This window comes from Alligator sinensis, unplaced genomic scaffold (genome assembly GCF_000455745.1).
Source record: "Alligator sinensis unplaced genomic scaffold, ASM45574v1 scaffold31_1, whole genome shotgun sequence".
Lineage (NCBI taxonomy): Eukaryota > Metazoa > Chordata > Crocodylia > Alligatoridae > Alligator > Alligator sinensis.
In genome coordinates this window covers 4,400,983-4,417,951 of record NW_005841884.1, presented here as the reverse complement: position 1 = coordinate 4,417,951, position 16,969 = coordinate 4,400,983, and the positions used below count along the sequence as shown (strand labels likewise).

General features: G+C 40.9%; 1 protein-coding gene across 14 annotated transcripts in view; it reads right to left on the bottom strand.

Moving 5' to 3' along the window:
- The window catches only part of PRRC2C (proline rich coiled-coil 2C), an 81,624-nt gene that overhangs the window by 11,498 nt on the left and 53,157 nt on the right, over nucleotides 1-16,969 (bottom strand). For 9 of the 14 annotated variants that reach the window (XM_025196786.1, XM_025196790.1, XM_025196793.1 and 6 more), the window contains 7 exons: nucleotides 12,183-12,393; nucleotides 10,987-11,190; nucleotides 10,199-10,320; nucleotides 8,003-8,139; nucleotides 5,320-5,569; nucleotides 3,240-3,362; nucleotides 1,076-1,294 (listed from right to left, as the gene is read on the bottom strand). In XM_025196786.1, the coding sequence (XP_025052571.1) occupies nucleotides 1,076-1,294; nucleotides 3,240-3,362; nucleotides 5,320-5,569; nucleotides 8,003-8,139; nucleotides 10,199-10,320; nucleotides 10,987-11,190; nucleotides 12,183-12,393 (1,266 nt within the window). The remainder of the gene's footprint in view (nucleotides 1-1,075; nucleotides 1,295-3,239; nucleotides 3,363-5,319; nucleotides 5,570-8,002; nucleotides 8,140-10,198; nucleotides 10,321-10,986; nucleotides 11,191-12,182; nucleotides 12,394-16,969) is intronic. The other 5 variants (XM_014516949.2, XM_014516952.2, XM_025196788.1 and 2 more) reach the window with 4 other exon arrangements.

Sequence of the window (16,969 nt, the reverse complement as noted above, 5' to 3'; positions counted from 1 at the left end):
GTCAATCTCCTCTCAACCACAATTAAAATTTAGCATAACAGAGGTTACCTTACAGTTACTGGAGATCTGCAAGACGTCTTATACATTTGCATATTGCAGTTGACACAAATGGGAACAAACAAAATTTGAAGGGGGTACCTGATCAGTGTCCAGTCCCCCTAACGCAGGGGTGGGCAAAATGCGGCCTGCCAGGCCATTCTATCCGGCCTGCGGGGCCCCTAAAAAATTTAGAAAATTAATATTTAGCTGCCCCCTGGTTGCCTGTCATGTGGTCCTTGATGGCTTGCCAAAACTCAGTAAGTGGCCCTCCGCCTGAAATAATTGCCCACCCCTGCCCTAACAGCAGGTAAGCATGAAATAGATGTTGAATCCAAAAGATAACACAGGCATCTCATGTGCCCAAGCTTGAAGATTTTTCTGGCAAGCAGCATCACTAGAGCATACACAAGCCCACTGGGCTCCTTGTGCTTTGCAGCAAAGGTCACAAGGGTGGAGTGCACCTATCACACCTCAGTCTCCTTTAAACCATGGAACTCTAAACATGCAGGACTTTGAAGAAGACTGGTTGTGGAATGTGCAGCAAGGCACCAAATTTCAAAGAATTTCATTTACTGGATGTCTCTTTGGGACTAGGATGCAAATAGGGGATATTATGAAAAAGGTCCCTGAAAAGGGATGGTAAAGGAGTGTTGGGAGGCAGGCACTGAGAGGAGCAGGACGGTACCTCCAGGTGTGATCGTGTGTCCAAGACCCATTTGCCCTTGTTAATACATCCCATTTGTATCTAAAGTGGGCCAGGAAGCTCTCAAAGGAAAGGAAATAAATCAGCTGAGTTGTTCAGATTTCTCAAGAGTCTTGTCAGAAGAAGGATGTCCTGAGTGGAGGTGAATCACTGTCCTTTCCCCTATTTGCTACTTTCCTTCCTTGTCATACCATGTGTAAAGCTACATTCTAAAATCATTAGGACAAGGACTTTAGTTCCAAAAAACCCTTGCAGTAAGCTCACCACTTCTGGATACTATGAAAGTAGCGTATATTAGTCATTTTCACTGTTGCACAAATTTAAATAATTTACCTTTCCAGTAGCAGCAATCATGCTGTGCTGAGTTCCTGCAGGGATTAATCCTCTGAAAGGTTGGCTTACTTGTGCAGGCCTACTAAGATTTTGAGCCGGAGCCTGGGGTGGTGTGTGCTGCAGTGGAGGCTGTAGTGACTGTGGTAAAGCAATTAGAGGCTGCCCTGTGGATCCAAAGTTGGGCAAAGAAAGCTGTGATCCTGGTAAAGGTACAGTTACCTGGGGGAAAAATATGAAAATATCAGTAACTTTCATACAAGTTCCATTATTTTAAGACGATAATTATCCTGACTAAGGAATAAAGCTATTGACAATACCCATAGAAATGCAGCTAAATTGGTCTCAGAATTCATTACATAGACGGATTTCATAACTCATTAGTTGAAGTATTTGGGTATTTGCATTTCAGGAAACGGTTAAAAAGCATCAAGCTGTACATTGGGTAATAACTGTACTATCATTTAAACAACCTTCCAAAGGGACAAAAAAGTCAAATAATTCAACCCAGTAAAAACAGGATCATTTTAATCCTAAAAAAAAACCCAACAAAATGATAATTCAGTCAAAATATTCAAACAATCAAAATGGCTTCCAGGTAAAGCTAGATTTTATTCTTCTTCAAAAAGCTCAAGGCAACAAATTTTTAGAATGAAAAAACTAGACTGTCTATTGATGTCATGTCACCTATGACATACTTTTTATTAATAGGGATTAATAACCAGTTGCACAAACAGCTATTTAAAAGCAGTAAGCATTTGAAAAAGGTAGAGAAGTCAACTATTATAATGCTTACATTTTATGGTCTATTCCCCATTAATACAGGCATGAAAAATTGCCATATTGTGTTCTGAGGACCTCAAAGAATTCACAGATTGTAGAGTCGGAAGAGACCACAATGGATCATCGTGTCCGACTCCCTGCCCCCGGCAGGAAAGAGGACCGAGGTCAGATGACCCCAGACAGGTGACTATCTAGCCTCCTCTTGAAGACCTCCAAGCTAGGTGATAGCACCACCTCTCTTGGAAGCCCATTCCAGATCCTGGCCACCCTTACTGTGAAAAATTTCTTCCTAATATGTAACCTAAATCCCCTGAACTAGTTTACACCCGTTATTCCTTTTTAATCTTAATTGCTGTAATCATGTAATATTCTCTGTAATGATGTATATTTTGTATGTATGAATGATATAATATTCTCTGTAATCCAGTGTTACACTTAAAGAAATGATTTGCTCCAAGCAGCATAGCACTGATCACATCAGACCTAAACTCCTTTACCAGTAGTATGCAAATAAGTTGCAAAGAAAATAATTCAATGCCAAGATTTTCCATTTGGAGAAGGTATTCACTTTTACTTCTCTACCCTATTCTGCATTTTGCACTATTTCAATAGGATTTAAAATATGCCATTTTACTAGTGCCCCTCATGCATACTGTTTGACAGCTTTAACATTCAGTCAAACTAATTCAATAAAAATGTTAAAATATCAAAATGTAACATTTTAAAAACATGAATCAGTATCTAATTTGCAAACATACTAGCTTACTTGCAAAAAGCAAACCAGTTATAATTAAAAAATAAATCCTATCAATTTAGGTCACTGACATTTTATATAAACATTCAAATCTGGGAATGTCCTAGGATCACTGGATTAACCAGACAGACTATGTTTGCTGACAACTGCTGGCACATTCCCAGTCTTTACACACTGGAGTGCACACTTCTCTCTCCACAACTATAACCAGTCTGAAGTTTCAGCAAATCAATGAAATGTGTCATTGGTAAGTAGGATGTTTTGACATGTAATGCATGCCCACATTGAAGACAAAAGGTACTCCTCTTCCCCAGGAATTACTGCTATTTCTCCTATTGCCATTCAGAGCTTTAACTGCGTAGGAAACCTTCTCTACCACAGTTCCAAGCAATTAAGATTAAAAATAAACTATATTCGAACTCATACCTATCGTTAAGTCTTGCTAATTTTCAGTTAAGGGCATGATCTTAGAACTATGTAACTGAAAAAAAAAAAATCAGCAAGACTTAATAATAGGTCAATTTTATTCAACAAAGAAATGTTTTTAACTGCCCCAAGAAAAATAGCTCATAACACCAGTTATAAACAATAGCATGCTTGTAGTAAGAAAATACAATTTAGGAAATTTACCATGCCATAGTTTACCTGCTGGAGAGCATTAGGAGACTGAGCGGTATTATAGAAATTGCTCTGACCAGGCTGTTGAACTTGTCCAGAATATAGATTTGAAGCCTGGGTGAGAGTAGCTCGGGCCTAAGAAGAGAGAAATAGACAAACACATCACTAAAATAATAATTAAGAAAAATGATTAAAAAATGGCATATTATTCTGGCTTTTAAGTCAGCTTGCTTAAGTTGTTACATCATAAAAAGATTGAAAAACTAAGAATTTCAAATTTGTGAAGTTTCTACTTCCACTTAAAATCCAAAAGCAGAATATTCCTGCACAATGAATACAATAAGAACTAACAAAATACCACACACAGAATTAGAGGCACATCTGACTGTGGAGACCAGTTACAATGGCAGACACAATGATGCTGTGAAAAAGATGCTATGAAGGAACCACTAAAAGTCCCTGTTATCTTGTATCAATGTCACATAACTACTATGGAGGTGGGCCTAACAAACTAAAGGTAAAAACTGGTTTTATGAAGGCCTTCAGTTTCACGCATACAATTTCAGAAAACCTATCTGGCTATCTGGGATCTGCCGATGTTCCCATACTAGTTAGAGGCCAGGACCCAGGAAACGATAGGCCAGTTAGTCTTACCTCGATCCTGGGTAAGCTTTTTGAGAGAATGCGTTATCCTGGCGCATGTCTACGAGGGGTCAGCAAGGGAGGTTGTGCTTAGGGGCAACCAGCATGGGTTCATTAGAGGCTGGTTCTGTCAGACCAACCTGGTGGCCTTCTATGACCAGGTCACAAAATTCTTAGACGCAGGGGTAGCAGTGGATGTAGTCTTTCTGGATTTCAGGAAGGCCTTTGACACACTCTCTCACCCCATTCTCATTAAAAAACTAGGGGACTGTGGCGTCGACACCTACACAGTCAAATGGGTCACTAACTGCCTGGAGGGCCGCACCCAGAGAGTGGTGGTGGATGGGTCATTTTCGACCTGAAGGGATGTGGGCAGTGGGGTTCCCCCGGGCTCGGTCCTCGGACATGCACTGTTCAACATCTTCATCAGCGACTTGGACGAGGGGGTAAACAGCACCCTGTTCAAGTCTACTGATGACACTAAGATGTGGGGGGATGTGGGCATGCTAGAAGGGAGGAATAGGCTGCAATCGGACCTAGACAGGTTACAGGGGTGGGCAGATGAGAACAGGATGGGTTTCAACACTGACAAGTGCAAGGTGCTGCACCTGGGGAGGAAGAACCAGCAGCAGACCTACAGGCTGGGAAGGATCTTGCTGTCATTACTGATGCCAAAATGAACATGGGCCGAGCGTGGGGACGCGGTCAGGAAGGCCAACCACACCTTGTCATGCATCCACAGATGCATCTCAAGCAGGTCCAAGGAGGTGATCCTCCCCCTCTATGCAGCACTGGTCAGGCTGCAGTTGGAGTACTGCGCCCAGTTCTGGGTGCCACATTTCAGGAGGGATGTGGACAGTGTTGAGAGGGTCCAGAGGAGGGCCACCCACATGATCAGGGGGCAGCAGGGCAGGCCCTATGAGGAGAGGCTACGGGACCTGAACAGGTTTAGCCTCCACAAGAGAAGGCTGAGGGGGGATCTAGTGGCCTGTTACAAACTAGTCAAGGGGGACCAGCAGGCATTGGGGGAGTCCCCGTTCCCCTGAGTACTACCAGGAGTGACTAGAAATAACGGTCACAAGCTGGCAGAGGGTAGATTCAGGCTAGACATCAGGAGGTGCTACTTCACTGTCAGGGCAGCTAGGATCTGGAACCAACTTCCAAGAGAAGTGGTGCTGACTCCTAGCCTGGGGGGTCTTTAAGAGGAGGTTAGACGAACACCTTGCTGGGGTCGTTTGAACCCAGTACTTTTTCCTGCCATGGCAGGGGTTCAGACTTGATCTGCTCAGGTCCCTTCCGACCCTACCGACTATGAAACTATGAAGTCTGGACAGTATACCGTTTAACAGATTGCATTTTACAATACTAAAGCATCAGAACCCTCCCCCCCGCCATTGGTTCAGTCTTGCATTATCTTCACCAATAAGACCAGTATCAAAAAGCTCCGTACCTGGAGGATGTGTGTATCAATAAGCTGAGAGCCTCCTAGTCCTGAAGCTTGACCAAGCTGGTGTTCATACAAGATGGGAATAGGTTGAGTGTTGGAAGTCTGCTGGAATGCAAGGCTCGACTGTGCCTTGGCAAGTTCCTGGTGCTGCACTGTTTGGAAGTTGTGCAAAGCTGTGCCAGACAGAACTACTGGTGATGGCTGAGAAAGACCACTCTGCATAAAAGCCTGCTGTGACCTACAAAAGATCAGGCTGTGTATCAAGCACAAAGAAGAATAACCTCTAGATTCAGAAATATCTATTATGCTCACTTGTACTAGAACTAGACTTCACATTTCTACTAGCCTTGGGAGGGGGAAGATTTTTTGAACTGCTGCTATATATACAACAATTCCCTTTGAAAATACTGTGAGCTGCTGGCCTCCAATTTAGGGAAACACAACTGGACTTCATAATTTATTAGTGAAGAACTTAAATGCCTTACACTTTTTTTGGTATATTAAGCCATTTTAAACAGAGGTACTAAGAACGCCCAGAAACATTTTAACTAACTGCACTGCCATATGCAACATACATACATTTGCTTGAAAGCAGAGTTTGCTCTTGGTCTCTATGCTGAAGAGCACGGGTGGGAAATTATTTTGGCTGGAGAGCCACTTAACAAGTTTTGGTGAGCTGTCAAGGGTAATGCACAAAATCTTTTAGAAGATATAATTTATAATTTTAATCTATAATTTGTTAAATTATAGATATATTTTAATTTTATTAAAATATCTTGATTTGTGTTTGAGTAGTGCATATAAAGGCAATTGCGTAATAGCTCAAAATAAAGTCTTACTTTATATATTGTGTGTGCATGCGCTTGTGTGCGTTTCGGGGGCTTGCCTGCATCCTTGGTGCCCAGAGCTGTCCAGGGGTGGGGAGAGGGAGAAAGGGAGGGGGTGCAGACAGCACGTACAGCAGAGCTTACCAGGGTGGTACAGGGCAGGTACAGTCTGCCCCCCACCCATGTAGTCTGCAAGTGCCCCTGCTGCACTCTGCATGAGGCCAAACCCTGCCCCTTCCCACCCCTGGCCCGTGTACATAGCTTCTTGGTGGGGTTGCTCCCACTGTGGCTGCAGCTGCCCAGATACTGCTTGGCTCCCCCCCCCCCCTCCTTCCAGTGGCTGCTCTTCTTCCTGCCCCTGCTGCACTGCTGGGGGGGAGGGAGGGGAGCTCAGGGGGAGCTGCAGCTCCAGGTTGTCTTCTACCCAAATCCACCAGTTGGGTATCATAAGCCGCTACCTGTGGGGGACCAAGTGGGTGGAAAGTGGTTGGGAGCTGGAGCCCCACTCACTGAAGCAGAAACCGCTCAGTTGTAGCTTCCCCACAACCCAGAGCGGCACGGGAGGGGCAGGAAGAAGTGGTGGGGGGAGCCAAGTAGCACCTGGGTGGCTGCAGCCACACTGGGAGCAGCCCGCCCCCCAGAAGCTGTGTACACTGGCCAGGGCTTGGACCATCTGAAGAGCACTGGCAGGACTGCATTATGGGCTGCCTCGGGCAAAGTGCGTGGGGCTCAGCCCCATACAGAGCACCATGGGGGCAGCCACGGGCTGGCTCCAACCAATTGGCAGGCACCCCCCACAGACTGGATTCAATCAGTTGGTGGGCCGGATCTGGCCCACAGGCCATATTTTGTTCACTTCTGCTATACAGTCAGGCAGCAGGGAAGCAAGTACAACATAATTTAATGGCAATATTTGACCAGGAAATAAACCATTTTGTTCTCTTGGCCACAAGGTTTTCCAAAAACCTCACTACAGCAATTGTGACAGCTCTTTAATATTTTCAGCTGAATATGTGGATGTCAGCAGTTACTTTTTAACAACTAATATTTTGACAATAATCTAAAAGGCTGAGATGATTGCCAAGACCATAGTCCTTAATATTAAATGTATTATACATATATTTTTCCCCTGCATCATCCTCTCTCATTCAGCAACTAAACACTGGAGTTTGGCTTATCAGTCCACCTGGAAATATTTACTTTTGTTTTATTAAGAACTGATTTATTCTAGTTGGATGGCTGTCTTCAGAATGGAAGAGTTCAAGTACAATTTCTACATCTAAAAGAAATACTCTCAGAAGTCTTCCTTTAAATTAATTCTGTCTCTTTAAAAGTCACACTTAAAATGCAGTTAAACCTCACTCCTAATGTTAGTTTATAAACTGCAGCACAAGACAGAACTGAACAGGAGTTCCATTCCTGCACATATGTGGGGGCTGAATGAGTTCCTATGAAGCCAATACAAAAGACCCCCAAAATGAAGTGCTCAGGAGAATCAGTTGTGGATTACAGGATGTCAGATGTTTTCAAGACAGCGCACACACTTCTCTTACAGTAATTTTCAAAAAATAGTTGTCATTTCCATGGAAATAACAACATTGTAATTTGCCAAAGAGTTTGCAGCGCTGTGAAATAAAAAAGGTTATCTGCTGGTCCATTATGTACAAGTCAAGTTTTATTACTAGATTCTTGTTCAACCATTTACAAAGATTTTTAAAATTAGACTTCAATATTACTTTGAACGAGACTAACATTTGAAAATTATTATGTATTGAGGGAGTGGAGGGACAAGATGGGATTTTTTTCACCACCATAGACTGATCTCATGTCCTATTTTCTCATTCAAGCAAAACACTTACCTATAGGGCTGTAAAGAGGAGTTGAATAATTCTTGAGCCTGAGAAACAGCAGGGGCTGCTCCTAAACTCAACTGGGCTTGATGCTGTCCTTGCAGAGGTGCATAGATGGGGATTGGTATCTGCTGAACGGAAGCAGGCTGTGATAAAAACAGGTAGTTACACTCCACATGTAGATGATATTTTGCTAGTCAAAACTTTACAGAAAATGTCCTACACTTAACGTGTACCAGCGTTTTCAATATGGATCAAACTGAAAAATGGGAGACTAAAAAGTAGTTGCATATCAAATACCAAATACTGCACAGAGAATTTTCTAAACTGAAACTAGATGCAATTAATAACTTGACAGCAAGGAAAGCAACATTTGCATATTACCCTGGTTTCTAAGGATGTCTTTTGTAAGAATATTTGAGCACATATTTTAAGAAATTTAAACCTTTTAATTTATTCTTCTTTGGCACGATTTCCACATGCCTTATTATGCATGACAGTTGTAGATTTAAAACCACTGATTTTTTCATGAGAGGGGAAAAAGCAGCCACAAAAGAAACAAGATTTATTGGCTGCTTACAATAGACTTCAGTCATTTTTTCCCCTGTTAAATATGCACTAAGTGCATGCAATGTGTGCAGTTTAGTTGAGAGCGCTAATACAACCCATAACTTATTTATTAAACTATCTGAGGATCAAGCATCTGGCCCTGCATTTCAGGAATAGCGTTCCAGCTACAGCATTAGCAAAGCCTGGTTACAGCTGACTGAAATAGCCAATTTCCAATTTCATTTGTTTTCCAAGGTCTTGAAAAATTGTTTTATTAAGTTTTGTTTTGGATCAAATGGGAACAAAACCCATCTTAAAATTTCCAGTAAATCAGAAATTCTGAAAAAGAAAAAAGTTGGGGCTACACTGACTTGCCATTTCCAAAATGAAATATACTCCCTGGGGCCTGAAACCTGCTCTATAAAACTATAGAATCAAGAGTTCTAGTTTTTTTGTAGCTCTATAAAACAGGCAGTCAGTTACAACTGCTATTGTTAAGACCAATTTCAGTGAGCAGCTCATGGAGCTGTAAGAGTCTGTGGCTCTGAAGTAGCCTCTCCATGAAGACTACCTGCTCCATCTGGGAATCCCAGGCTACCTCTACTACTGCACTCCCAAGGCCTTAGGAGCCTGTCTCAGAAGCAACAGACTTATAGTCCCAGCTTTGTGATAGCAGTCCAAGAACCAAACCCCAGTTAAAATAGAAGTCAGAAGTTAAATCAATCCTGAAAGCATTTTAAAATCAAACCCGAGACATTTTGAGCAAAACATAATAGCTTCAACAGTTCAAAGTTTCCCAGGTTTATTGGACTGTTTCCAACCATGTATATATTCTATTCCATAATGAAACCAATAATTAATATGCAAGAGCCACCTGACAAAGGAAATGCAAAAGATCCAGGGGTTGGAAGATAAGGCTAAAAGAACTGAATTGGAATTGATTAATTTTAAAAACAGTGACAGGTAATTAGCCAGTAGAACAAATTGCAATAAATGGGCCAGCTAATTTATTATAGCTTTAAGTCCATAAATAGAGGTTAGGTGACTAAGAATCATGCTCTAGGTAAATGGTCAAGAACATTTTCCAGGAGTGAGCCAGAATGACTCTTTGGGTCCAAGGCAGGCTGTAACTAGGAGCTAGTCATCACTATTTCTCCCAGCCTCCTGGTTGCAGTGTAGCACAGCGCAGTGGAAGCTCCCTGCTGCTCATGGTGCAGGCACCAAAGACCCCTGACTGATCCGCAGCCAATGGCTCCATGGGCCATACATTGCTGATCCCTGCTTTAAAATTAAAGACTCTATAGCATTGTTCCCTATAATCATACAGACAAAACTTTAACTGTAGGAAGTCAATCCATAATAGTACTCAAGGACAATGAGCCCATCTTGCAGCCATATGAACATTTCTAGCATAAATGTTTGCTCTTGTATGAAGTACATTTTTTAAGATTAAGCTTCTCTTGGAACATTTCTACAAAGAAAGCTTTGTTCACAAGAAGGTTAAATGTAAGATAAGGCTGTATTACACAGCAGGCTGAATTAAAGGTGGGAAAGGCAATGTAGCTTCATATTTTCAGACTCTTCCCCCGCAGTCAACTGTGCTCCAGTTATGACAGCTTTAAAATGAAGGTCCAAATGAGATGAATTTCCAAATACCTGCGAAAGTCCTGGTTGAAAGCCTTGCTGTTGAGCCAGGGAAGGTGGAGCCAGACGTGCATGCTGGGTATTGAATAGGTGGCTTGTGTCCATGTAGAAAGCTGGGATCTGAGCTGCAGGACCTCAGAAAAATAAGAAAATTAGTATCTGAATGCTAAATATTTTCCTTCTGGGCAGGTTTAACGTCTACTGTTGGAACAGCAGCCAGATAAAGAGCAACAAGTTTTCAAGCATATGTTGACTACTGGTCAAACTGCCATAAGGAAGGGCTGGGGAAGTTTTCAGAAAGAAAAGAATTTGGTCCTTAACTGCCCTTAGAGTTTCTGCAAAGCTAGCTGTGGCTATGAATCCTGACATCCTGGATTCTGGGGAGACCCATTAAATGCCTTGTTTAGATTTGTTTAAAGCATGTTAACTTGTAGCATAAAGGGAAAAAGTTGCTTTCTTAATGGCTAAATAGCAGTCTCACAAAAAAGTAACTTTGCTAAAGAAAGACTAGTGAGTTTTAAATAAAAATAGGTTTAAAATAAAAAAGCTCAGAAGATATTTTTTCCATCTTCTACACTATTCCACATACATACTTAAGGGTAGCATGTGACCACAGCATATAGACAGAGCCATATCAATGCATAATTAAGTATCATTCTGTTTTTGCTGCAGGCAGGAAAGCCTTTATTTGAATTTGCTAGCTTCAGAGTTGTATTCAGATGCATTTTTAAAAAGCCCTATCAGCATACTTAAGTAAACTCCATGGCAAACACACTTATTTCCCAATCATACACTATTACCTGCTGCAGACTGAGACACATAGACCTGTGGACTCTGTTGCTGCTGGGCTATAAGGGATGGCAGGCAGCTTAGCTGGGAAAAGTGACTGGCTGAAGGAAGGCTGCTTGTCTGCAACTGCTGTGGTTTCACTTTACATATATTAGGTGGGTCTGAGGTGGTTGTAGTCTTTGTACTCAGTGAAGAGGTTGTGTATGTTCCAGCTCCTAGAATAGAAGAAAAAAAGGAGGCATCAGGTACCATAAATGGTTTATCTGAAACAGTAATTAAAATGGTCTAGTTTTTAGTGAGAACATCAACATTTTAGCATAACTCTGGAAGTATGGACTACTACTGATACGAGGTAATAATAAATACTTATGTAATCAGTTATATTTATTCCAATCAAGAACCAAGGAAGTAAATTACAGAAAAGGCTAGAGGCAATATCACCAGTCAGTTAAGATAGGATTTAAAAAAAAAATAAAAGTTTTAAGAGCACCCTAAATGCTTCCTCCTCTTTAAAAGGAGTATGCAATGCACAACACTGGACATTAAGTTATTAGCTATAGCTTAAGCAAGCTGACATTTAATTGATAAAATGTTAAATCATTTTCTCAAGTGAAATGCAGTAGGATCAGACACATTACTGTTAATGCTTGGGCAAAGAAGTTGAGAAACTTTTTATATGGAAACCTTGTGAGACAGCATTATTATGTCTGATATAGGTAGGCTCGATGTCAGTTCAGCCCTTCAGATGCTACTTTAAAGTAAAGCAACACAAAGCAAAGCAAAGCAAAGCAAACACTGAAAACTTTGTGGTATCTGGGGGAATTCTGAAGCTTTTAGTTTCTCGCTTCTCCAAGGCCAGCTGGGTGAAAATTAGGAGCAGGAAAGCCACTTTTATTCATTACATTTTCTGTATGGTTAGCTAAAGAGAAGGAGGGATAAGTTTCCATATTCCAGCTTGTTATCCCAGCATTCTATTCAGTAGGCTGTCCAGTGAAACTATATGGGAACAAAGTTCTTCCAGTAGTGCTTTCTGATGAGCCCTAGTTCTGGCCAGACACTGGAGTACAGTTCCTCTCACTTTTAATGAAAGTTGTATACATTCCTCCAAAAGGGGAATCTCTCTCAAAACAAGGGAGACATAATCAAAAGTTAACAAACAAACTTGGCAAAATGGGCAATGCAACAGTCAATCTGAAAGTACTTGTACCTGAGAGTGAAGTTGTAGGTGTAACTGATGCCACAGGAATAGGAGGCATTGATGCACTTGAGAAAGAGCTGTAACTACCACTGCTTGGTCCACTGCTACTGCTACTACTGCCACTGTTGCTACCAGTGATGGGAGATGCTGCTGAGGTTACTGGTGAACTCTTCTCCCCCACATTTGGAGAATTCTCCCATGCTTTGCGTGCAGACTCCATCTATTTGGGGGGGAAAACATAAATAATCTATTTAGAAGGTTTTGGCTCAGCTGCTCCTCACATTTTAAATATTCTTTTTAGTTGAAAAGACATTTTAGACATGTGAGCCTCCTTGCTTTACAGTTATTATTTGTGTGAATGTAGCATTGTGCAAAAACAGAACATCTGAAGTGGGACTATCCAAATAGTTCTCATTAACTACCTGACTGGTTGAGCACTTTAATATTCAGTATCAAAAGTAACACTTGCTTTGTTTTATTTATTTTGAGATGCAATGGGGAAAAAAGGAAAACAAGATAAATGTAATTTCTTATGCAACTAAGTACTTTTAAAATAGTTTCTTGAAGACATTCCTTTAAAAAAAGTTTTGATAAGACATTGGGACAGAGGTACAAAGAATTCCTCTGTGACTGGATAAAGCTAATGCACCTTTCAATGACAAATGTCAACTTAAGAAACATGAGCCTCCGTCTTCAATGGAATTTTTAACCATTTAGGGACGTGCAGAGGTCTTTTATAAAAAAGATATACTAAACACAACTATTTATCATCTTTTGTGATTTTAACACTGTAAATGAGGTAAGCAGACTAGTTATGTGGTATGTTTGGTTGCAAATACAAAAAGCATTACATAATAATTATGGGATTGAAACTGTGCCAAATATAGTATTCTTCCATATTATATGCATTAGGGGTTTTTACCACCTTTTTTCCCTTTACTTCGAGTAATTTTTTAAATTCTGTACAGCAGAAAATAAAATTAGAATCAAACAGACTTTTGGAGAGTTTCTTAAAAATTTCTAAGGTCTTCCTCCTGTTGACCTAAGTCTACTATTTGATTGGGGCAATACCAATAAGACTTTATCCCTTTATGGTTTTAGCAATAAACCTTACAATTTACTGCAATTCTAGAAATTACTGACTTGTTACTGACAGAGGGAAGGAGATGTATTAATGTACAAATTGGACCTTCTAATCTGAGCCCTAAATATGGTCTAGGGAATTCTATAGCAACCCACACCTTTTCCCATCTTGATCATGGAAATCAAGCAAGTGGAAACCCAGATCAGCAATTCTCAACTAGGAAACCAAAGCATCCTGGGATGCAAAGAGATTCTGAACAGTGCTATGGAAAACCACAAAATCACCTACATAATTCACAAGATAAACCCAGAGATTTTAAATAGGAATCCGGTGTCAGAAACATGCTGACCAGCTGTGGTCTCTCAGAGTTCTTTGCAAAAGAAAAATTGCTTTGTTATTTTTCTGTAAGCAAAAAACACTGGAGAAAGCTAAGAGCTGGCATTCTTTGATGGATGCCCCAAATCTAACGAGGGGTATCTTGAGTCTGGTAAGGTTGAGAACCACTGCTTTAGTTGTCTAATCTGCAGTTCTTTATCTAGCAGAGATCATAAACCATTCAGGGCAGGGGACTGTCATTAGCTGTTATCTTGCACAGAGGCAAGCATATTTTCAGTGTTCAGATATAATCAAAATGGCCTGGACATTTGGATTTATGTGGAGCTTTTCAACTGAATATATAGCCTCTAAAGACCCTGCGTCTCCACTTTAAGCAGAATAGCTGTAACCACTTCATTTTATTTAAATCTGGGCAAGGTCTAGATACTCCCAAGTTCATTTTATACTTTGTCTAGCTATCACAGAACAGGACAGAAAAACCAATATGTAGAAAATGGGCTGAAGACAAATTGATAATTATCAAAGTTCTATTCTTTGATTGATTTGAAAACAAATGCAGTTTTGTATTTAATTTCTACTAAAGGGTAAAATGGAAAAGAACAGAAGAACTGTCCCAAAATAGTTCAAACACAAATACAAAACAGAAAATTAGTCATCAATTTCCTATTTTGGAACTACCCTTTCCTATTTTGGAACTACCCTCCTAGGCCCATGCTCTTCAACTAAGTCTCTCCTACTAAAGTCATCAGACAGGCTAGTTTAGAACTTTTACACAGCATTTCCATCATTGCATAAGTACTTTTCAAAGCTAGAGAGAAACATTATATTCTTAATAATAGTTCAAATATAAACTCTTAAAACAATAGTGCAGTCTCTTTCATGAAGTGATCTCTGCATGAGACCATCAGAACTATTTGCAGCTATTAATCGTTGACGCTTGGATCTGAAATCACTGCTTGGATCTTGAAGAACCTTTCCTGCTTGGAAAAGACAATGGGTAACAAGGCCAGATTAGAATTTGCAGAGAAGCTTCTGCCAGGTCCAGTTTTGTTGCAAGATCTACAAAGATTCCAGTAATAGCAACTGCTAGAATAGTCATCCTGAATTTTGCCTTTCAACCTCACTGCCTAGGATCCAGTCTGACCCAGGCTTCTCATGACTTGTATAATACAGAGCCTGCAGTGGAATCTTTAGGACAGGGGTGACAAACATATGATTCACATGCCACATGGGACATGGCGCAAATTCCTGAGCAGCAAGAACAGGTGTGGCATGGTGCAGTCTGCCCACTAGCAGGCTCTCTGCACATGGTAGTTGCCTCAGTCCAAATGTGCTGCATATGTTGCTTGTAGGTGTTATGTGCAGTGCGAGTCCTGGACTGCTTGGAGCAGGATCTATGTGCATGGGTGCCCACTACATACAGTACAGCTGCTGCTCAGGCAGGACTGCACTGCAGGCGGAGTTCATTCCCACCATTCTGGGATCCGTGCCACATGCAGCATGGATCCCAGACCAGATGGAGTGACTGCAAGATCCTGTATGCTGGGGGAGGAGAATGAGGAGGAGGAAGGGGAGGGAGTCAAATCTGGCCCATGGACCATCCTTGCACCACTCATCTGGTCCACATAGGTAGATGAATTCGACACCCCTGCTTTGGGATCTACCCATGTTCAAGGGTGAGAACCCCTATAGAAAAACTGTCATTCTGTCTTGCACGATGAGAAAAAGGGGTAAGTATGGGTGTAGAAGGATCTACATATTTCCAGTGGTGTCCATGCTGCACCCAACAAACCAAATGCATGCTTGGGAGAAAACAGCTCTCCAGCTTTTGAAAAGCAGTTTGTTTAAATCTTTTTTTCTGTGGTCTTCGATGCACTCTCTCTTCTTTTATTCTCTTCTCTTTCACCCAATGATTCCTTTTGGGCTTCATTGCCCACCTAAATTATCCAGAGCTTCACCATTTGTTAAACAAAAATTGATCAGAAAGCTAAAGTATACTTCCATATGCAAATCCAGACTTTTCTTATCGATTAGGAAAACAAAACGGAGGCCAGATTCCTTGACAAAGGAATCTATTACCCATAAAAGAACTGAAGACACCTTCTGAAAACAGAGGTGTGCTGCGCAGGGGAGTCCAGGACAATCTTGGGCTTTCCCTGCCAAAGAGCCTTGGTCAACGATATAGCTGGGTGAGTGCTCGCAGGCCTGGCTTGCCTTCGAAATCTTGGTTGATGCAAAGAAAGCAGATGTCTCATCATGCCTTCCAAGATGGGAAGGCATACCCTAGCAGAGTGATGCTGAAAACCAGAACCAACAATAATGATCTGCTCCTTCTGTGCCACTTTACAGACAGCTTTCCATGACAGGAGATGCAGAAACAAAGAGAAGTTTTGAAGGTTATTCCATTTCTCAAAGAGCCTTATCTTTTAAAGGAAGGAGGAAACATTTTGCTTGATGCTGTACCCCCAAAATTGTCTTTTAAAAATCAAGGATAACATTAAACAGAATCATGAAAAATCAGCTCTTTTGTAGGGCTACCAAAGGCAGAGAAACAGTCATGAAGGTGGTAGGCTCACAACATGCCTTGAACCAACTTTTAGAAACAACCGCCTTTTAGAATTTGCAGAAGAGGCAAGACTTGAGTACTAGCAGAGGATAACTGAGGAAAAGAAAGGCTTCCAGATCAAGCAGTAATACTCAAAGGACACCTTCAGGGAGCACTGCACTGCAGCATAGATTTTTGATATATTTCCTCATCATGCATACAATCTATCATTTATTAAGAAGAAACAAGTCACCATGGAATCAAAATGCCAGAACAAGAAGTTACTGGACATAAGGAAAATATACAAAATAAACTTCCCACTCTGCTCAGCAAACTAGTGTGGCACTCTCAAAGTATCACCTTATGGTAACATTCCTATTTGTATCGAGTATTTAGTGATATGAACCAGATATATTTTTATTAACATTGAGATAAAATCCAGATTATAGGTAGTTACACTGAAGTCTAACAGGCAAGCAGAGTCCTTTGCTCAATTACTCCCTTTCTTTTTTAGCCCTCTCCCCTAAATAAAAACTACTCTTTTTAAAGAAATGGGCATTAAAAGTTTCTCAAGAAAAATATTAAACAAGAAAGGGGAGAAAATTTAACAGACAACAGTTAACAGTAACTATAGCAAACACTAACAGACGGTACTATAATGATATAATCTAGTATGCTCTGATCTGACATACAATCATTTCAATGAGGTAAGAGCTCACTAGGATCGACAGTTTCAAAACTTCTGTCTCCAGTGATGTGTTTCAGCTGTTTCTGAGACAGTTCCATCTTGAACAACATTTTACCTTAATACCAGAAACTGCAATGCTTTTC